At 33.3% G+C, this 23421-nt stretch overlaps 3 protein-coding genes across 4 annotated transcripts; all 3 read left to right on the top strand.

The window, feature by feature from the left end:
• The first annotated feature begins 3020 nt into the window (after window positions 1–3020).
• On the top strand, window positions 3021–11526 carry LOC140044739 (mesenchyme-specific cell surface glycoprotein-like). The gene is made up of 11 exons (XM_072089375.1): window positions 3021–3384; window positions 4090–4311; window positions 5182–5374; window positions 5849–5972; window positions 6633–6747; window positions 7135–7308; window positions 7543–7608; window positions 7717–7964; window positions 8218–8435; window positions 8539–8639; window positions 9824–11526. Exons 1-11 carry the CDS (start codon window positions 3195–3197, stop codon window positions 9916–9918), a joined length of 1746 nt encoding a protein of 581 aa, XP_071945476.1. The 5' UTR covers window positions 3021–3194; the 3' UTR covers window positions 9919–11526.
• A 1513-nt stretch (window positions 11527–13039) lies between these two features.
• On the top strand, window positions 13040–15610 carry LOC140043977 (growth hormone secretagogue receptor type 1-like). Its single transcript, XM_072088462.1, has 4 exons — window positions 13040–13070; window positions 13529–13743; window positions 14562–14854; window positions 14996–15610. Exons 2-4 carry the CDS (start codon window positions 13551–13553, stop codon window positions 15608–15610), a joined length of 1101 nt encoding a protein of 366 aa, XP_071944563.1. The 5' UTR covers window positions 13040–13070; window positions 13529–13550.
• Window positions 15611–18720: 3110 nt separating this feature from the next.
• On the top strand, window positions 18721–22962 carry LOC140043499 (uncharacterized). 2 transcript variants are annotated; one of them, XM_072088017.1, is made up of 2 exons: window positions 18721–18826; window positions 21162–22962. In XM_072088017.1, exon 2 carries the CDS (start codon window positions 21203–21205, stop codon window positions 22445–22447), a length of 1245 nt encoding a protein of 414 aa, XP_071944118.1. In that variant the 5' UTR covers window positions 18721–18826; window positions 21162–21202; the 3' UTR covers window positions 22448–22962. The 2 variants fall into 2 exon arrangements, with proteins under 2 accessions (XP_071944118.1, XP_071944117.1); XM_072088016.1 differs by lacking the exon at window positions 18721–18826 and adding an exon at window positions 19413–19476.
• Window positions 22963–23421: the final 459 nt, after the last annotated feature.

The raw sequence follows: 23421 nt of genomic DNA, 5'->3' as shown, positions 1-23421 counted from the left end.
CTTAGCCTGAACGAGCCCTATATCATTCACTACACACGCGGGTAAATGACTTAGCCTGAACGAGCCCTATATCATTCATTACACACGCGGGTACATGACTTAGCCTGAACGAGCCCTATATCATTCACTACACACGCGGGTAAATGACTTAGCCTGAACGAGCCCTATATCATTCACTACACACGCGGGTAAATGACTTAGCCTGAACGAGCCCTATATCATTCATTACACACGCGGGTAAATGACTTAGCCTGAACGAGCCCTATATCATTCACTACACACGCGGGTAAATGACTTAGCCTGAACGAGCCCTATATCATTCACTACACACGTGGGTAAATGACTTAGCCTGAACGAGCTCTATATCATTCATTACACACGCGGGTAAATGACTTAGCCTGAACGAGCCCTATATCATTCACTACACACGCGGGTAAATGACTTAGCCTGAACGAGCCCTATATCATTCACTACACACGCGGGTAAATGACTTAGCCTGAACGAGCCCTATATCATTCACTACACACGCGGGTAAATGACTTAGCCTGAACGAGCCCTATATCATTCACTACACACGCGGGTAAATGACTTAGCCTGAACGAGCCCTATATCATGCACTACACACGCGGGTAAATGACTTAGCCTGAACGAGCCCTATATCATTCACTACACACGCGGGTAAATGACTTAGCCTGAACGAGCCCTATATCATTCATTACACACGCGGGTAAATGACTTAGCCTGAACGAGCCCTATATCATTCACTACACACGCGGGTAAATGACTTAGCCTGAACGAGCCCTATATCATTCACTACACACGCGGGTAAATGACTTAGCCTGAACGAGCCCTATATCATTCACTACACACGCGGGTAAATGACTTAGCCTGAACGAGCCCTATATCATTCACTACACACGCGGGTAAATGACTTAGCCTGAACGAGCCCTATATCATTCACTACACACGCGGGTAAATGACTTAGCCTGAACGAGCCCTATATCATTCATTACACACGCGGGTAAATGACTTAGCCTGAACGAGCCCTATATCATTCACTACACACGCGGGTAAATGACTTAGCCTGAACGAGCCCTATATCATTCATTACACACGCGGGTAAATGACTTAGCCTGAACGAGCCCTATATCATTCATTACACACGCGGGTAAATGACTTAGCCTGAACGAGCCCTATATCATTCATTACGCACGCGGGTAAATGACTTAGCCTGAACGAGCCCTATATCATTCATTACACACGCGGGTAAATGACTTAGCCTGAACGAGCCCTATATCATTCATTACACACGCGGGTAAATGACTTAGCCTGAACGAGCCCTATATCATTCATTACACACGCGGGTAAATGACTTAGCCTGAACGAGCCCTATATCATTCACTACACACGCGGGTAAATGACTTAGCCTTAACGAGCCCTATATCATTCACTACACACGCGGGTAAATGACTTAGCCTGAACGAGCCCTATATCATTCACTACGCACGCGGGTAAATGACTTAGCCTGAACGAGCCCTATATCATTCACTACACACGCGGGTAAATGACTTAGCCTGAACGAGCCCTATATCATTCACTACACACGCGGGTAAATGACTTAGCCTGAACGAGCCCTATATCATGCACTACACACGCGGGTAAATGACTTAGCCTGAACGAGCCCTATATCATTCACTACACACGCGGGTAAATGACTTAGCCTGAACGAGCCCTATATCATTCACTACACACGCGGGTAAATGACTTAGCCTGAACGAGCCCTATATCATTCACTACACACGCGGGTAAATGACTTAGCCTGAACGAGCCCTATATCATTCACTACACACGCGGGTAAATGACTTAGCCTGAACGAGCCCTATATCATTCACTACATACGTGGGTAAATGACTTAGCCTGAACGAGCCCTATATCATTCACTACACACGCGGGTAAATGACTTAGCCTGAACGAGCCCTATATCATTCACTACACACGCGGGTAAATGACTTAGCCTGAACGAGCCCTATATCATTCATTACACACGCGGGTAAATGACTTAGCCTGAACGAGCCCTATATCATTCACTACACACGCGGGTAAATGACTTAGCCTGAACGAGCCCTATATCATTCACTACACACGCGGGTAAATGACTTAGCCTGAACGAGCCCTATATCATTCATTACACACGCGGGTAAATGACTTAGCCTGAACGAGCCCTATATCATTCATTACACACGCGGGTAAATGACTTAGCCTGAACGAGCCCTACATCATTCACTACACATATACTAAAGATTACGCGGGTAAATGACTTAGCCTGAACGAGCCCTATATCATTCATTACACACGCGGGTAAATGACTTAGCCTGAACGAGCCCTACATCATTCACTACACATATACTAAAGATTACGCGGGTAAATGACTTAGCCTGAACGAGCCCTATATCATTCATTACACACGCGGGTAAATGACTTAGCCTGAACGAGCCCTATATCATTCATTACACACGCGGGTAAATGACTTAGCCTGAACGAGCCCTACATCATTCACTACACATATACTAAAGATTACGCGGGTAAATGACTTAGCCTGAACGAGCCCTATATCATTCACTACACATATACTAAAGATTGCTGGAGCAAAAGCTTGGAATAAGATCCCTGTAAAAATTCTAGAAAGTTTGTCTGTAAATAGTTTTAAAATTAATAATTATAAAAAGCATTTCTTAAAAAATAATTGAATTTTCCACGTTTTGTTATTAACGTTCTATATTTACTGATTGTTATATTTTTTCTATTTTTCTTTTTATATGGTTGTTTCATTGCAGGACCATATTGAGAAACGGACATTTTGAGATCTTTTCTTTTCTGAATTATGTTCTTCCTGCCTAAATATGTTTTAATAAATAAATAATAAATAAATGTGTTACGTGAAACCACGTAGGTCTGCACACGGAGTTCAGAATAAGTCATGTGACTTCCTTAGCCAGTGAGATGATTTAGTGATTCACTAAATTGATATAATTTCGCCATCAAATTCTGACTAATCACTATAGAGGAAGTCCCTATATTTTCGACAATAATCGAATTATATACATTGGATTTGTAGCGTAGAAAGTGCACCGACAGGTTTTATAGTATATCATCAATTGGAAACATTTTAGTTTCTTTTACCACTGTTAAGAAACATGATTTTGCAAGCACTTATTTTTAGTTGTGTTTGTCTACACGTGAGTGATGCCGTTATTGGTTTAACTAAAGTATCTTCACTTTATATGCCATATGACTACAACACTAATAAGGGCGTGTATGACTTTAATCGGAACGCAGTGGAAGAAACGGCATATGATGCCCGCAACAAGATTATCTATACTGCAGGTAAGAAAATGGACATTCGTTCGTTCGTTTCTAAACTTTTAACATTGGTTAGTGACGCCAAAAAGTGATGTTTGATGTTTGCTAAAAACTTCAAATTAATTCAATTCAACTTTTTTTCCAATATTAGGAAAGCTTCACAAAACACAAATATGAAACCCAATATATTTTTATTTAGACCTATTTCTTATTTGCCTACTTGTAAGGTAGAAAATTCAGCTGTTAAAATGTGAAATTCAATTGTAATCTTGTTAATTATTTACCTAATGTTTTAAGGCCAAGCATTATTGTTACTTCGTGACAATATCCATTTAGTGTCCGTAATTACATTAGTGTCACTTCGTAGCAATCACTTACCGTTTAATTAGAGATCTTTTGATTGTTTGTTTACAATGTTTAAACACTTGCCAAAAAGGGGAATTCTTTTAGAAAAAAGTATCCATGCGCTAATTTTTCCAAAGGAATATCAAATCACTTAAAAATATTGCGATAAGATTGTAATTGGATCTGAAAAAATGAATTTCCTGTGATGTGGATAAGAATAGGACTGTGCACAAGTGAGATGACAGTAATGTAGTCAAGAAAGGGTAGGGGGTCAAAATTCAAAACAATATAAGATATGAACCAACAATCAGCTTTAGTCGGCAAATGGAGAAAGAAGTAAGTTTGCCAGTAGTGAAAATTTAACTTTAACTAATTCTTTTCAAGGTTCGCGATTCCTACATGTCGTTGACATATCAAAACCAAAGAAGCCGGTGATCATTCACAAACATCGTTTGTCTCACAATGTTGAAGATCTGGCAATCTGTGGCGGCTATTTAGCTTTTGTACAAGAACATAGTGAATTTCCAGCTTTAAATGGACAACTCAAGATATTCAAGCTCTATAACCGTAATACTAAAACACTAGACAAAATGCATACGGTAACTGGTAAGTGGTAGTTTAATAGCCCTCGCATGTCACACGAATATCACATGCGTGTAAGTTTAAATGATTTCGATGCATTTCAGAGGTATAGAAATTAGTTACACTCACATGTTAAACAATATTAAACGTGTGTAAGTTTAAGGGCAATGGCTGCCAAAAAAATAAAGTACGTGTTCTATTGTCTGTATAGTCTACACGGTCAAAAAACACATGAAAAGAAAACACGTTAAAAAAATAAACAAATAATTATGAGTTAGGCTATATGGTGTTATAGTTTTTATTACTATTAACTCTAACGATGTTACATTTGTTATAGCATTATATCAAGGCTGAGTCTAAAAATAAACTCAATAAATGTAAATTATAATTATGAATTATCAATGTTTCACTTTGGTGAATTCAATTTTGGAGAAGATCCAACAATTTCCAAAAATAACCGTTTTGGCTACTTAAATGAGTCACCGGATGCACGTGACTAAGGTCATGTAGAAAATGATTTTAATGTATTACGATTTAAACAATAACATAATTTTCTCGTAGTTGCTTTACACCCCGACGTACGTGATGTCTCTAAAAGGGTCAATAGTACTTATTTTGATTACAAGTTTAAGAATCTTGCATATTTCAACCTGCGAGTTTCTATTTTAACCTGCCAGTTCCTATTTCAGAATCTAAATTAAAGTTATTTATCAAAATTCTTTAGGACTGTTTTGTTTATGTTATGCCTCATTTTTTTTAATGAAAAAATATACACAGGCATCTGTAGTCAGGATGTAATAACTATTATAGAACAAATACTGACATTTTTAAAGTATTATAAAATATGCAAAATAAGAAAGTTAGACCTATGATACTATTTTTTTTAACTTTTAGTTGGTGCATCCCCTGATATGATTCTGTTCTCGTCTGACTGTCGTACAATAGTAGTCTCTAATGAAGGAAAGGCCAGTATTAGCGCCACTAATGTCTTCCACGATCCCGAGCCTACCATCACGTTTATCAACAACTTTGAAGGACGCACACGTCCTATAGCTTCTTCTCTAGATTTCATGCACCTGAATGCAAAGTAAATAAAGTATTACATTATTATTATTATGTTCGAATGACAGTTTATGTGTGCTGGTTGATAAATATCTTACTTAGAATGTTTTAAAAAAGATTTCAGTGGCATTACAAATGGGAAAATTTAAACATGCTTTGATTTGTCGACATGCAACCCCGCATGCAGCACATGTCCTTGGCAAAAGAAATCCAAGATTATTTGCTTCCAGTGCTGAAAGATTGTTTAAGCATTCTAAGATATCGTTATGTTATTTTTATGTTTTATCTTTTCTGAATTATGTGTAAATCCATTTGTTTGTGTAAGAGAGACATGATATTCATTAGTAGATAGGCCTACGATGTAAAGAGTGGGACAGCCTTTTTACGGATGTTATATTATCGGTTGATTACCGTTCCGCTAATTTGCTCAACATTATTTTTGGTTGGTTTATAGTCGAGTTCTCTATTTTAAAAGTAATATTCCCATTTGTTTTTGTAGAGAATTTCAATATATCATGTATGGGATTCGTAAACCATATGCTCCTTCGACATTCTCAATGAACCTTGAACCGGAATCAATTGCTTTCAGTAATGATGAAACTAAACTTTACGTCACTTTACAGGTATTCATTTAAAATCATTGTTTTACTCTTTTCACCCAAAGAGTGCAAAACTCTCGGACATTTCTCCATAGTAAATAATTAAAAATGTTTCCTTCAAAAGCATAAACATATTATATTATTATTGTTGGAATGATATTTGTTGTATTCAATTAATCTTTATTGGTCTAATTCAAATATCTTGAAGTAACTTAAATTGGATCAAAAGTCTACTGAATGTTTGTAAAGCGTCATTTGATGTACCGTACAATTTTTAGTAATTTCGATCTATTGGATCAAGAAAAAGAAAAATTTCCTTTTAATTCAAATAAATCAGAAATTATTTGTTTTACAATACAGCAGATAAAAAATAAATACATTACAAATGGTTGAAACATTAACAAATCTGTGAATCATTATTTTAATTATTTTTCTAAACATACAATTATTACTATTTATTGTTTTTAATCGTCTCTGTTTGCTTTTTACAGTAATTTAAATAAAAATATTCTCTTACTTTTTACTATAAATCAATATTTTTGTAAAACTAATAAATGAAACGAAATTAAGAATAGTTAGACATGAATAGGTTTTTGTTTTGTTTTTTGGTTGCAAAGTTAAGACAACATTGAAACATTATAAATTGAATTTATTTGATTTGATCTTTAACAACCCATTTTTCAGGAAAATAACGGTATAATGGTAATTGACATGGCCACTAGAAAACTTGAAAATATATTTGCTCTCGGTTTCAAATCTTGGGCTAAGCTAGGCCTGGATGCTAGTAGTGCAGATGGAGGTAATGCATATTATTAAAATAAATGATTTTTTTTTAAAGCAGCCCAACTTGATTTATTATCAATCTGTTTTTAGAGATTGTTCATTATCTTGAAAATTTAAAAGAATTGAATAATATATTATATATTTTTATATTATAAAAATACATTTGCTATTTTAAATTGGTGAGTAGAGAACAATAACATGGAAAACTGCGTAAGCTTTTTTAAAGGTATTTTTTCAAGTATGGAAGTACAACTCAATATAAAGAATTCAAAATAAAAATATATTGACACGTTTTTTGAATGCTAAATGAGTTATAAAGATAATATAAAAGATAGAATTGAAAAATCGTTAAAAATGGTGAGGAGAAGAACATAAATTAAATATGAAACAAACACTCTTTCAGGAACTAGACTGAAAAACTATCCAATCTACAGTTTATATCAACCAGACGGATTGGCTTATTTCGAAAACAACGGTGAAGGCTACATCATCACTGCCAATGAGGGCGCTGATATTGAACTAGATCAAGCTGGAGTTACGTTCCAAGAGTCAGAGAGGGCCAGTACATTGGCTCAATGTAAGTTACATACGTATATATAACACCTGAACAGATTATTGTCTGTCATTTTATTGGAGGATTGTGGGACACACAATGTTAAATAGATGTAACACTAACACACTCTTACGTCAGAGTGCAGATCATCTTTCCCCTCCTGAAAGTATTTGACCTTTTACACGAATAAACATTAATTATTTGTATAACATATTTATTCCCAATTATTTGTACATATATTATTTTCTTCTATTACAGATCAGATGTTTTCGCAAAAACTACCACAAGAATTGCTTAAATCTTTATCTAACAATAGGCAATTAGGTAAGAAGTAATACGTAAATAAATTAAATAAATAGGCCTACTGGTAAGTTAATTGTTAATATATGTGTGTATAATATTGTAACAGGTTTTTTGAATATTTTTTTAAAGGTCAACTTGAAATCAGTAAGGTAGATGGATTAGATCAGTCCGGAAAAATAGAAAGAGTATTCTTCTATGGTGGCAGAGGTTTCTCTATATGGCGTGCTCGAGATATGAAGTTACAGTACGATAGTGGTGACGAGGTAGCCAGGAAACACAAGCAATTCTACAATTCTATATTTAACTCAGACAGCACGACTAAAAACCCAACACAACATAGGCCGATGGATCTGAAAGACGTCAGGTCTGATAACAAGGTACTCGCAGCTGAAACTTTCTTGACGTTAGCTTTTCACTTCCGTATTACAGTATAGGCCTATTTTGTGAGATAGATCAAGTCATTCGTGATTCTATGTACTGTATCTCCACATTATGCCATTATAAGTTCAATATCATAAGAAAATCCATGCACATGTTATCACATATAGCACTTGTTATAAACGTTTAAGTTAGGCGTATATGGCCTATTATAACCAATAGTACAAAAGAGATACTATCTTATTATTCTAGGGTTCCGAATGTGAGACAGTTGTAATGGGTGAGGTAAATGGAAAGAGAATTATTATTCTCGCCATTGACCGAGTTTCTACAATAATGGTGTACAGTCTGCCTGCAGGCAGCACTCGACCTGTCTTTGAATCTGTCTTCCGCGGTGGTCGTTTAGACAAGACGTTCTCAGAGCTGTACAAGAATATGGATCTTGGCGACCTCCGTCCAAGTGATCTGACGTAAGTAGCTTTAAAGATAGTCAAGAATATTAAATATTTCAGACATGCTGTTAAGCTAAGCTTGTATCAAACTATTAACTATCATTTTTGTTATTAATGTTAGGTTTGTTCACGCTAAAGATAGCCCAAATGGGACACCAATGCTAATGGTAACAGGTCGTGCGAGTGGAACAATATCACTTTACCATGTTGGAAATGTTGTTCGTAAGTTATTTTTCAATAATCAAAATAGTAAATATGTGTTAGATTGACAATAGGCCTAAAAATAGTTAGTGTTTTCCAAAGAATGAATATCTGTATTTATTTTTACATAATAAATGTAGTGTATGTAAATATTGAACTACAATATAAAAAAAAGTACAGTAACTTATTGTATTGCGTAAACTCTTTAAAATGCAAGATTTGAGGTTCTAAGTCCTAACATGAAAGTAATAAAATATTTAAAACTTGTTTTGAGCAACATTGAGAAACATACACATATCATAACTGCATAAGAGCAATCAGAGAGTTGTAAACTCTGCCAGGAGTGCATAGAGAAAAAGGATCTAGACATGTGATAACAATGTTCTTGTTGTTTAGACGTATTGCCTAGCTAAAATGAGTAAAATAATAAAAAGTGGTCCAGAATTAAAATTAAATGGAACCTTCCGTGACCACATATCTATCAGTGGTTTAAATTTAGTAAAGATCCGTCTTGTAGTTTTGAAGTAGGCCTACGGCCTGACATTTTGAAAGTAATAACAAGTGGTGTACAGAATTGGGATTCTGGTGTGGATTGCCAAATTAATGGAGTTGTCCGTGACCACATATCTATGACATATCTATCAGTGGTTTAAATTTAGTAAAAATCCGTCTTGTAGTTTTGAAGTACGGCCTGACATTTTTAAAGTAATAAAAAGTGGTTCATAATTGGGATACTGATGCTGATTGCCAACTTCTTGGAGTTCGATCTTCAGATAGAAAAAAAAACCATGTAGACATTGTTTGATTTGCATAGTTGCATCTGTATGATTTACGACACAATCTAGATAAGCACTGGTTTTTACCCCCCAAATCCCTCTAACAACAACTTACTGCAAAACCTTTTCTACGTAATGTTCATAATTAATATAATCATCTAATTGATGCGACCTTGAATGCTTTTTAACTTGGTCTTGTTAGCCAATATCTCGTAAACTAATAAAAAAATATATATCTAATTTACTGCAAATAGGCTCGTGTACGTGTTCTTGATTAGACAGTAATAATAATTGCGATGGATTTTTAAATGAGATAATTTCTAAATTACACACTAGCTCTATAAAAGCAAGTTCTGAAAGTACTAATAATATGTATTGTATTAAAGTAGCCTACTCATTGTAGTTTAAACCTCATCTTGTTTTTTTCAGCCAATTCTTCTTCGTATCTGAAAGTCGACCTGACCACGTGGACGGTGCTTCTACTTCTGGCTACCGTGGTATCCATGGGTTTATTTAGTGCATAATAACGAGAAGTTTTTAGTTAAATACAGAAATGTATAATAAGGTATTGTTATTATAGCTATGGCAAACAGTGTTACTGAGAATTAATATCTTTTTTTTTAAATCTTTGTAACTTAATTTTAAATAGCGCCATAGATTTAATAACGATGTTTATTATCATATTAGCTTAGATTTAGATTGTAGATGTTTTAGAATGGAATGATAATTAATTTGTATAAAATCGGATAAGAATATACTGGTGTATAGCTGTGTAAATAATTTATTTTCACTCATAATATCTGAAACAACTCTGAAAAGGTATTGCAAAATTGACCAACATGCATGCAACAGGAAGGATTAGGGTTGTATCAATCTTAAATTAAACATACTACACTATTTCTTACCGCTAGCGCGTGGCCGACTTTTGTATTTGCACTGATGCCATATACGTCATTTTTATGATATGCGCATGTGGTAGGCGACTGGCGCGTCGACTGGAAAATGTGAGCACTTGTTCAGTGGCATTTTGGCGTTCGCTCTCTGACATGAGTACGAGTGGACGTATGACATCACAACACTGCAACAGTTTACCAAAATCTTGATGATCTCGCGATGATTTTCTAAGAATTATATTTGCAAACTTTAAATTATTTATTTTTATTGGTTATTTTAAATAAAGCTTTTGATAATACAGGTTATTTTCTGCGTCTTATCAATAGGACGCCAGCCTTTGTTCAGAAAATCTAGGCTAGGCCTAAACTACACATGTTTAAGTCCGAACGGGTTCTAAGCCCGTGTACTTCCACCGGACTAGCGCGATAACTAGATATTACAAGTAATTACATCATAATCGTTCACTGACACGTACGTCAACGTAAATTTCCATTAATACATATGTTCATATTACGACTAACAGTCGACTACGACCCATTCAAATCTAAAAGTCACAAAACAAACGTCTTCTTATCTGCACATGCGCCGTTACGTTTTGGTCTGCGTCTACTTTAAAAAAAAAACGCGATTCGGGCTGATTGGCTGTGACATAGATGAGCCGGTCACTACAATAATACACACTCCTATAATTATATAAATTATGAAGATTCCTGATAAAACCGTAGCCTGGCCATATTCGATTTTAGACACAAACTAATTGCACTGCACATCACTGCACACGGCAAAAGTCAGCATGAACAAAACATTATAATAGTGTATTTAAGTAACTTTTAACTTTTTTTCAAAACAGAAACAACTGAAATATAAAATAATACAATATTCCTATATTATTCTAAAAAAAACTAAACTTCAGCTAGGGACCTATTACTCGGCAGGCATATTACTGATATGGTAAAACAACATTTTGTTTCGTTCCTTAACACAATTACACAATTAACTTTTGTAGTCTTCTTTAAAATACGCATTAGTTGCGTACATATGTCTTCAATATTAACTATACTAGGGTAATTAATGACGAATACGAATCAATTTTATTGCAATATAAAATCATAAATTAAAGTTTAAAAATGATTAATATTTGCATCTGATTGATATTAGGGCCTATATTAATCGTATATTTTACATTTTGTAATTTGTGTTATTAATTAATATTCTGTACAAACCAAGACAATAAAATATGCCATCCTGAAAATCATATGGCATTACATGGTCTTTATTATGATTTAGATTATAGTTGTTGTTGTTGTTAATTAATATTGCTATCTGCTGTCGTCATTCGGCCAAGCAGTTAAGACTGCCCGTCACGTATACCTAACCGTATTTACGTACAATGATGTCGATAATAACACTCCAAATATCCAGTTTCATTTGCTGATATCAGATGCAAGTCAGAATTAGGACTGTAAAAACTTTTACAGGTAAGCCAATGTCTTTGTTTGATGCAAGTTAGTTAAAAATTGTAAACAAAATACAGTTTGAGAATTCAAAGTTTCATTCATTTGATCATTTTCAAGATTCTAGAAAACGATCAAATAGATCGAAATGTCGAATTCCCAAAATCTTGAAAATAATCAAATAGTCGACCGAAACGTCGAAATCTCAAAAACCTGTTCTGTCTTTTTATTTACTTTCGTATAATTTTATCTGAAATAATTCAGCGGTATACGTGCGTTTTATTAAAAACAAGAAACGTGTTATAGATTAATAACTAAGTTGGGCATTCGTTTGGATTATGTTTGGATTATTTTTTACATTAAATCAAGTGTTTTTAGAATGAGCCTGCAGAGTAAGATCAGTCAGGGTTTATTTCGGATGCCTACTGAACCTGTAAGTCGGATGTACTGAATGTTGAATGACACGAACACGTTTCAATATTACATTTTAACACCACCCGGTCCTTGGTACTGTATCTAGATATTATCTTTGTATCATATGACTATTCGGTACGGTAATACAGGATAAAATGTATTCACTGTATCGCTAGAGTATCATCAATAGACCATAACCTAATCTTCCATGACAGAGGCATCACATGTGATACAAGTAGGTCCTGTATTACCGAATATTCCTATGTTACTGGGCAATTATTGCCGTTATGTGGAGATACAGCACTAAGAATCTGGTATTTTAACTATAAGAACATGTACACATTTAGGGACAATCCTGTGAATGGGGAACTTTCTTTGGACCCGAAAGTGGTGTAAAGCTAATAATGGATTCTGCAGTATAATTCGTGTTTAAAACCCAATAAAATCCCTTAAGTTATAACATTGCTAAAGGCGGCGAATCCATGGCCCAAAAATGGGATAAGTTTTATTACTTCATTTGTCAATGTTTATTAAATATAATGCTCACAGAAGAGTTTAGTAAATGCTCCCTCACTTTATTAAAAAATCCTGAATCCGCCACAGATCAGTTTTTTTATATATTTTAATAGGGCCTTTTGTACGGTACCATCAAGGTAAAATAAACAATTTATTCCTTGTTAGCGGGTTTGTCATTAACCATAATTACATGCATTATAAATAGAATCTAAGTTTTACTTTAATGAGCTCAATACGGAACTGAATATATTAATTACGAATTGAACTATTATATACATAAATAATTGGTGTACTGAAGGTCAGTGAAAACCCCGATATTCTTATAAACCAATTTCCACATTTAATAAGCATTTCTTCTTGTGTGTAGCCTATTGGCACATAGTCAAGTTCTAGCTCAGGTGAGTTTTTAAGCAGTGTTCATTCCATGCCTGTTATTTATATAGAGTTGTTCTGTTGTTATTCTGATTGTTATTAAATTCGTAGGCTCATTATATTTGTTAGTCCTGCATAAGTTAAAATGTTAAAATTAGTTTTATTTGTAATTTCTACGAGTAGAAATTAGTTCTAAAACGTATATAAGGCTTTTTTGAAATAATATACCGTATATAATTGTTCTATATTTAAATTATTCTATTTTTTTTTTTGCGATTTTTTAAATAAAAGTACTGTATTATAAGATATTATTATCTACTATCATATACAATCTTAATTTAAAATATTTTATTGATAAAGTTTTCCATTCTTTGTTATAACTTTTACTGTCTCTATATTTTGTATATAAAATATTAGGCATATACTGTATGTATTTAGTTTGTTCTAAAGATATTTTATAGAATCTCTATTCTTTGTACTGTAGTGGTATTGGTTAATCATCGGACATGGAGAGCGTCAACGATAGCGTTACAAACGCGTCAGACGATTCCGGTGACGTCTATTATGCATATGAAGTTGCCTATTTGTTATCGGTAATCGTAATAGCGACTATTGGAAACAGTATTGTTCTTATTATTTATTCAAAGAAAAGTCACAGGCAGTCCAACGCAGCACTTTATATCATCAACTTAGCAATAGGTAGGCCTATGTATGTTCTTTTATTACTTAGAATGGGAGACGAAACAAATGAATATTTGTTTCGCTCAACAAACTTATGAAGTTTGATGTTTTTATAACTACTGGAGTAGCTTTGCGTCAGGCAGTTGGTCAGTAATTTTTCAGGTGTTATTACATTTTGATATGTATACATTTACATTTCAACTGATAAAAAAGAGAGTTTTTGTTAAAAAAACCTTTTTAATTCCATTTCTATTAAAGATAAGACTATCGATATTTTTGTTGACACTTTGTCTAAATTTAAGTCTAAAGTTCTTAAATCGATTTAAGTTTGCCATTTTGTATGTTTCATGTTTTGTATTTTTATGTGTTTTTAATTCTATATTTATATCTAAAGAGTTTTAAGGCATCCTGTAAATGGCGCTGTTGGATGTGGTTGAAATAAAATAAAATAAAAAAATAAAATTGTGGGCAAAATTAGAAAAAAGAATAATAATATATAATATAATAGGTTTTTATACAATCTCTCCTCCTAATCTCCTACATTATCAACCAGGATACGCTAATGGAACTAATATTTATCATTATAAATATTAATATTTTTACAGGTTGTTAGTTTGCTTTTAGTGTCGCGGGATTTTCCCGTATATTCACGGTTTATCTACTAATATAATCTGTATAATTATTTATTGGGCTGTTTGAGGCTCATTCAAAGTCACCAGTGTTTACCCGTAGACAATTTTAATATTAATATTAATAATGTTTAAATAGCTGCGGGGTAGCTGTATTCCATGTACCGGCGACTAACTCCTATTAATCAATACTAATGTTTTTAACAGGTGATTTGTTTGCTGTTGGAGTGGCGATATTCCATGTGACAGAGTTTTACCCGTCGACCTGGCCGATACTGTGGAGGCACAATATACAATGTATTCTTCATCGTTGCTGTCGATACACCGCATTTAACGTCACAGTTTTTACCATGGTTGCCGTAGCAATTGATCGGTATTTTGCAGTTTGTCGACCAATCAAATTTAAGTCAATCTGTACGCTTAAGCGAACCAAACGAATCATTTTGATGATGTGGATTTCGGCTATCGTCTGCTCAATATTTGAATCGTTCCATGGCAAGGTATGTCATTTTCTCACATAAATAAATCTCACACCAGTCAAATTTAACCAGAAACAGCAATACAGGATCGTAACACCAACATCAACAATATTCAACATTAACGTTGTAATTATTCCAATGTTTTTATCTGTTCTGTTTTAGGTCAAGTACGACCCCAGCTCCGATTCTGACTACTCTGACGAACAATTCGCTTGTAAATTTCCTGCACCTTTTGGTGAATGGTTCCGTTACGTCAAACTTACTTACGTTAACGGTCTGCTGTTCTATATACCGGTTACAGTAACGTTTGTCCTCTACATAAAGATAATTCTAGTTGTATGGAACAGAAGAAATGGTATTGCCAAGCATTCAACCTCGCGAGATTCTAACGCTCACATACGTACTACGCGCACACTCTTTATCGTGTTTATCGCGTACGTCAGCTGCTACGTGTGGTTTGCCACGTACAAAATTGTATTATTGTTTGACAAAAAGAGCTTAACAGATCTACTTAAGAGCTTAGGGAATATGATACCATTTATTAACTCTTGTCTAAATCCATTCATTTATTCGTTTACTAGTTCTACATTCCGTAAATACGCTGTTAAACTATTTTGTAACAAGTATAATAGTAGTAGAGATCAGTCTAGAAAGACTGTTTCTACAATAGCAATCTCCACTAGTGATGTCGATACTCGTGGTAGGCCTACAGTATCAGGGGAGACAAATAGTTCAACATTACATTCATCCTCAAGCAATTGCGATATGCCCATCTAAGAAGTTTGAAATTGCAATCCCTGAACCATTACAGCATTAATCCTCTAAGTTATAATCATGATTGTTTGTGAATATAAATAAGCCATTCCTATTTTTATTTTCAATAGTTTCAAAATATAAATGACGTCACATCAGCTTGTTTAAAATCTCCAGTTATCTCCCAGTTGACAGACTGCCTATTTCTTATGTATCTATTTTCGTATGTATTTGTTTAGTTTTTTTCAATTCTTATATTTAATAGTATTATTTAAACTATTTTAAATCGGTTTCCAATACATGTACGCCCACATAATAGGTTCACCACTTTATCTAAATATTAATCTCCATTTTCTAAATCATAGGCCTAATTCATGTCCAATACAATACCGATGTATTGTTTTAGATCAATTGTAATAGTATAGTGTTTTGTATATTTTGTCTGTTAATTCTCAAATGTTGGTACAGTATATATATATACATTTTACAAATGAAGTAACATGTAAAATAGAACAATATTTGCATTGTCTGCAATACCATGTATTGTTTCACTGAATCGCGTTAATGTATTTGAATTATATGTAAAGATAGCAAAGTGATAACTTCCAACCAATAGTATCTGTAAAAATCCTGTAGGTTTCGCGTCATAGAGAGGTATTGTAAAAATAAAATGCGGAAATGTATTAATGATAATAATTTATTTGCACTTTAAGTTTGTGTCAGCGGCGAAGGTGCGTCCATAATATGTACATAATATTAAGTTAGACAAGGTTCTAGCCCGTAATTTGTAAAGATAAATATTTTTGCACAAATGGCGTTTCATACGTAGGCCTATAATAGAATACTCACAATGTAGACAGAAATTGAAACGTTGACGGGTGGACTAACATAAAAGAGACAATAAATAGACTTGTCTAATATCAAGTAAACACAAGTATCAAAATAATACATTTTTACTAATATTGCATCTGTGATTAAAATGTTAGCTTTGACAAGTTTTAAACTTAGTGAAAACAAGTATGACATTCGTACGCATTAATAATCTGAAAGAGAGACCCAGTAGGCCGGTGTACCTCTGAACGTATACTTATGCGCGTCTGAAAGCTTGCGTCAACATTGATACGACGATGAAAACCGGTATGCGTTATGTTCAGTTATCACATCTGAACGCATCTTTGATGAAATGTAATGTCATTAAAAAATTATATAATGTCTAAGACATTGAATTTATAATTGAATAAGATCACGTTCATTGTTTTCTGATGGCTAATATCAATTACACACTGTTATACACTTAGTCAATTTAGTAATTAAAAATAAACACAAATAAAGTAATTGTTATGCTGTAGTAAATGTTTTTTTTTTATATAAAATTGGGATCTACATTTATTCTTGGATATGTGTATTGTCAAGGGATTCCATTGATTAGAATTACTGAGGAACACAAAATCGAATTAATCCCTCGTTGATGTTTTTGTAACAATAATTGTTTTTGTAATGCTTTGTGTTACTCATCAGTTGTCCCCTTCTTTGTCCGGTCCCTGTTGACGTACATACGTCACAGTGTGTTGTCTTTTTGTGGCCTTGCCACTCTGATTGCCTAAACGAACAACCCTTCTTTCAAAAACTACTTTAGTCTTTAAAAATCGACCCACCGTAAATATGTCAAGACAAACATGGCAACAATTAGCTAAAGATGACATGGTACTGCTAATTAATATCGTGTTTAAACAATTAGGAACGTTTAAGCTGCACTGCATCCAGATTCTACACCAGTAGAAGTAACCAGACGTGTAAACATGATTGAGGAAATTGGTGAGTTAGTAGACTTACAATATGTTTTGAAAGGACAAGTTTGTTGTCCAATTTTATTTATTTTCTAGGGCCTACATGTAGTTTATTTTAGGCTTTAAACTTTTTTAATGTATTTTTTTTATTTGTTGTCGTTTTTAAGGATTATTATTATTTATATAAAAATGATATGCCTACGTCAAGTCCAGTTTTAAATTTTACGTAAGATGTTTTTGTCAAAACATTTTAAAGTACTGGTTACCGTAATTTCTTGAGAAGAATCTAGATTTAAGAAAAAACACGTTGAATTTCCACGTTGTACAGAACCGAGAAAACAATTTAATATTTTACTTAATAATAATTCTTAATTCTGAAGAAAAAATAATTCTTAAAAAAAACAACGTTTTGTTTAATATGTGATTTTTATTCACACAATGGTTATCCACTTTTACAAAAAAAATTGGATCGAAAACTACAAATTTATTTACTTGAAAAATCAAATAAAGTTTAATTCACTGGCAGCCAATTGGGATTTGGTTTGAATTTTACCATGAAGTTATTTGTCACGCTGCTGCTCTAGCCCGCTACGTCACACGAGATGACTCATTCATTAGATGAAATCAAGCAGCTTTATAGTACTACACTTTGACATTTTTGTTAAAATGGAAACTCCACTATAATTTATATTGGTACCACCTGTTGAATCCAAAAACGGTTGAGAAAAGAGTCTAACGACAAATCCCAAAGCATTCTGGTATTTATGAGTCCCATGATATAATTCGCTGTCAGATAATCATTGAATTATTATCAAAACAGTCCATTGAAGTTTTTGTTTGTAATAGGATACTTGAAGTATCTAGGCGTGATGAAGTGACCCCCAGACTTGACCTTAGCAATAACAATAAGCGAGCAGCGTTTTTTGTAAGAAATATTCTTGTTTAATCTTGTTTTCTTTCTAAATTAACCTTTTAAAGTCTGATTAAATTAATCTTCATTTTTTATGTTTTTGGGGGACAATACATCTCTGCATGCTCGAACCTTTCGAATTGTCCTAATTACTATTTAATGTTACTATACTGAAACATAGGCGTTCTACAACTTTTAAAAATGACTTTCAGGCTTTCGTAATAAATATATCAAATTTTGTTGGTGGTCTATCTGAGCTCCCGTAAAAGGTTTCCCCCTATGCCTATACCTGTTTTTTATGAGTTAAAATGATTGATGCGACGAATAAGAGCATGGTCCCACACGCGCTGTTTCTACATTCCAGAGGTTCACGAAGCCAACAAAAACCGCCATGATGAAAAGAACAACGGTCCGTCAGGTTAATATTTCGTTAGTCTCTTAAATACTGTAGTTTTTAAAATATTACTTTCATAGAAAAATATTATAATGCAGTGGATATTCTTTTACTAATAAAGGGATATATTAACATGTAGGATCAAACAGGTGAGAATTTTATGAATTGTTTATGTTATATGTTTGTAACATCGTTTAAGTCTAAAAATACAAGCGGTATTGCCGTACCTCTTCACACAGTCTGTACATCAAATTACGATAGCTAAAGATTAGGAACACTTTTTAAAGTGGTTATATAGTTTTTACCGACATGGTTTAAACTTATAGCTAGATTTAATATCGTTTATGTACCGTCTGCTTCTCTATAAGCAAGCTGCTTTAATAATGACGTTGTCTGTCTTTCTTATACTGTACAACTAAAGATTGACTGTCAGTATTTTTGTCGGTTTATTTCAATCAATCCTCTAGTTTGAAAACGTCTTTCAATCATTTAACACTTTAAGAACAATTGTACTTGATCAATCTTTATTTCGAACAACGTGAGTGAATCGTCATGGTTGATTCAATATATGTTTGTCAACGCCTCTTTGAACTTGAACCATAAAAGTAACCTGTTTACTTGGGGGCACCTTCTGGACATAAACTGTTGATCCAGACAATATGTTACTTAATTCCATTATCTAATGAACGCATTGTTGCGTTAGACTCCTCAGAGTAGTACACCGCGTGTAATCATCGTGACCAGGCGATTTACTAAGCTAAGAAGAAGGGGATAAATATGATACTAACTCGTTGGCAAGGTAGGAAGGGTTTACTTGATCAATAGAAGTAAGGCAATAAAACTTATGATTATAAACATTTAATTTAAAGAATGTTCCGATTCCACTGAGCTGTTAAGCAGAATTCTAAATGTCGTTTTCATAGGCCTATACTGACTTAAAAAGGTTGTACATTAAAAAAATGTGACTTAAACACGGAGAAGATAATTCATCTATTGTTGAAATACTGTATACCTAATATAAAAACAAAATATAATTCTATATCAACCGATATGCCTGAAAAAGACACCGATGCTAGGCCTGATTTGTTAATGAATTAATGGCTCAGAAGGACAAAAATATACAGATCGTGAAGGGACTTCAGGCTTATGGCATTCATAATAGCAACCATGATCAGTGAAGCACTTCAGCTTTTAACAGCACTTTTTGTTAATACTTGTTATATCTCTGTAATCCTATTGTTAAAGTCTGTCACTGTTTAGTAAATCAAGGTATTTATATTGTAATGGTGCATTTGCATACTTTAAACGATTGTATTATAGAAGATTTTACTGTTTACTGAATATTTTAATATATAATGCTGTAGCCTATCTTTTGATATCTACCTGATATCTGTATATTATACATTTTGTAAGAACCTACAAAATATTTCCAAGTTTAGATTGTTATTTTAGAAATAAACACCAGTAATTAAAGTTTGTGGTAGGCCCAGTAGACCTACATACCGTACCTCTCTAAAAAGAAATATGCTGAGACCGCCTGGACGTTTTGGTTGTTATGCTACAATATTGTTATATTTTATATTGAATATGTAATTTGTATGTAATCTGTATATCCGTATATAATACTGCTAATATATATAAACACATTAGGCAATGAAAATTAATTCGAAACCGCCCGGTGATATACTGAAATTGTATTAATTAATTTGAAACGATAATGATGAGGAAATCTGTGAGAATGAGAAAAAGTCGCCCCAACCGAGACTCGAACTCGGACCGCCTGCTTGATATGCAGATGTCTTAACCATTAGACTGCTAATATATATATATATATATATAATTTTTTATATATTTTATATGTTACGATATATTTTTTATATTTTTGTCTTTTTGATGTTTATTCGTATTTTTATAAGATCTTGTATTTTTGTATTCATGACTTTTTATATATTTTTAATTAATTGTTTGACAGCTTGTTAACGAAACGAATTTCCTTTTGGACCAATACATTTCTGTATTCTGTATTCTGTATTCTGTATTCTGTACAATAACAGTCTAAAACATTTAAGTTATTAAACAAATAACAACAAACTTTACTTCACTGGTGTTTATTCGTCGTAATAAACCACATTTAAAACACCTTTAACAGTTATAATAATTTAACAGTAATTAGTAGACCTAATTTAGTGATGATACTAGACCAGGAAAGACTCGGACCATTTTAGGCCTACTTAATTGACTGTGTGACGTGTATGTCGGCCAGTAATTTTGCCAGAAAATTGAAATCACTTAGTTAATGAGAGAAATTCGTTTTAAAAGCTTGACAACATTTATTATCATAATTGAAATCAAGCTAATATCTTAAAGCATGTAGGTAAGTTATATTATACAGCAGGTATTATATTATCAAAATAAAAAACATGTGAATTGTAATAATCACGTATTGGCTTTAATTTTAATTATTTACTATCCATTTTTTCATAGATACCGCAGGCCCTGTTTTCAGGAAAAATTACACTTGTAGAATGACGTCACAGTCTTCCAGTACATTACAAGATGATCTAGTACCCAGTATAAACCGTAAGCATCGTGCGTATTTAAACCACACAGAACGACTGGATCACCTACACCACGTTAGCAACAAAAATAGAGATCGTGCCAATTTTACTAATAAATTGGAAAACTTCCGTCTACAAAACACGAACAAACAAATAGACTGCAATGAACTCCATCAAATGAGGGCGCTATTAAAGTTTAAAAATGATTTAAAATTTAATTTGGTGGATATTGCTAAAACCAAACGGCGATTGAATGGGAGTGAGACAGAATTTGAGCGTCATTTAAGAGACGGATCAAATGAACCAGTTTTTCTGATGGAATATAATCGACTTCGACAAAAAGAGCACGAACTTCAATGTTTAAAAGATCGTTTGGAAGCACCTAATTCACAAATTTTAGTAAAGCGTGTCATAGATGAACTTAAGAATATAGAATTACGTTGCAATATGGCGTCAGGAGAATTTCGAACAGGAAAGTTTAACCTTCTGCCACCCATATCTAGTAAAGATGATGATGTTACAGATTCCACGACTGACAATCATGAAAATACAAATCAGCAGGCAATATCGTCCCAGAACTTAACTCCTACTTTATATCAATCAGATCGATCGAAAGAAATTGAAGCAAATAAAAGTAAAAGAAACAAATACAAAGATTCCGATGAGGTTATTATGACTGAGAGCATTAAAAGTCAGAAAATTAAAAAATCAAGGTTACGCATGCGCAATAGTACAATCAAGGGCAAACGACATTCAAAAGCTAATGTTTTCCCGCGTTTAAAACAATCAGCTAATCCCGAAGGAAAAACACAAAATGGGTCGTATTGTCCGGTTCAAACTAATGAAAGAGAACGAAGAGAGAAAGAAACAGAAGAAAGACTTACGGACTTAAAAGAAAAAACCAAATATGACATCGACAAAAGACGAAGTTCAACTATGTTAGGAATTATTGAGCCACGGGATTCCCTAAAGACATTGAAATGTTTCGAAACATTTACAAAGTTACATTTAAAAAACTCTGGTGCTAGCATTGTTGAAAGGAGCAAACCAGAAACTAAAATAAAGGATAAAAAAAAGAGAGAAACTCAAAGGCGATCGTCTGATATTTGTAAATTACCACCACTTAATTTGAACACAAATCTTGTTCGAGAACTTAAGTATCAGAGAATAAGACATAAGAAAGAATCAGAAGGGTTGCCAAAGTTGCCGTGACATGATACTAATGTTATTAAATGAAATGAATGGTTGAATTGTAAACACTCATGAATAATGAAAACCATTGGCATAAAGTAAAACTACATGATACAAGCCTAAGCAAATTGCTGCTATATGCAGTCACAAATTTGTCTGCGATCAGACAACCATCACTCTATATTTTTATCTTATTGGAAGAATTTGAAAATATATTTAAAGAAAATCAGTAAACTAGAGTACCGTATAGGGTGGATTTGTTTAATAAGCGGATAAATATTTGTTTTACATGCCCCATCAACGGTATACATTTTGTCTATAAATCAATTTCACCGAAGCAATGTGCGCCCTCATACATGCACAACCGTAGTTTAGGAGGAATGAAAAGTACTGTAGAAGACGTGTATATATTTATTGTTTATACAGTATATGATTCGCTTTCTTCAATACAATATAATATTAAAGTTTGCACATTATAATTATTATTAAATATTAATTATCTTAATATCTTTTGTATCTAATTTTCATGTAATGATAGTGACCAAATATTATCTTTTATAGGCCTATTAATTTTGAAAAAATGTGGAGACAATTATTTTATAATATGATGTATTATTTATTTTATTTAGTACATCCTCTGCAGAAGTAAATAAATGTTTATTTCTACAACGTATTTTGTAAACCAACTATTATTCTTTATAACTATTAAAAAAATAAAAATTTGCAACTGTGTAATTTGTATAATACGGTATATCATGGCAAGCCATGCGTGGGAAAACACAGTGTTCTATAAAAACGTGTGTCAAAGTATCATTTATCAAGCTATTACCTACAAAGCCTTTAGGTTCACACAATTTTAAGAAAGGTGTAATGAATAGATTGTGTATTAGTTTTAGTACATTATTGGTATTAGTACAAAGAGACAAATCAAACGTAAACTGAAAAACGTGTGACAATAGATTCAACAACAAGACCGGATCGCATCGCCGTTTATT

This window comes from Antedon mediterranea, chromosome 3 (genome assembly GCF_964355755.1).
Source record: "Antedon mediterranea chromosome 3, ecAntMedi1.1, whole genome shotgun sequence".
In the NCBI taxonomy this organism is placed as follows: Eukaryota; Metazoa; Echinodermata; class Crinoidea; order Comatulida; family Antedonidae; genus Antedon; species Antedon mediterranea.
The sequence above is the reverse complement of the archived record's forward strand: the minus strand, read 5'-3'. Positions and strand labels throughout refer to the sequence as shown.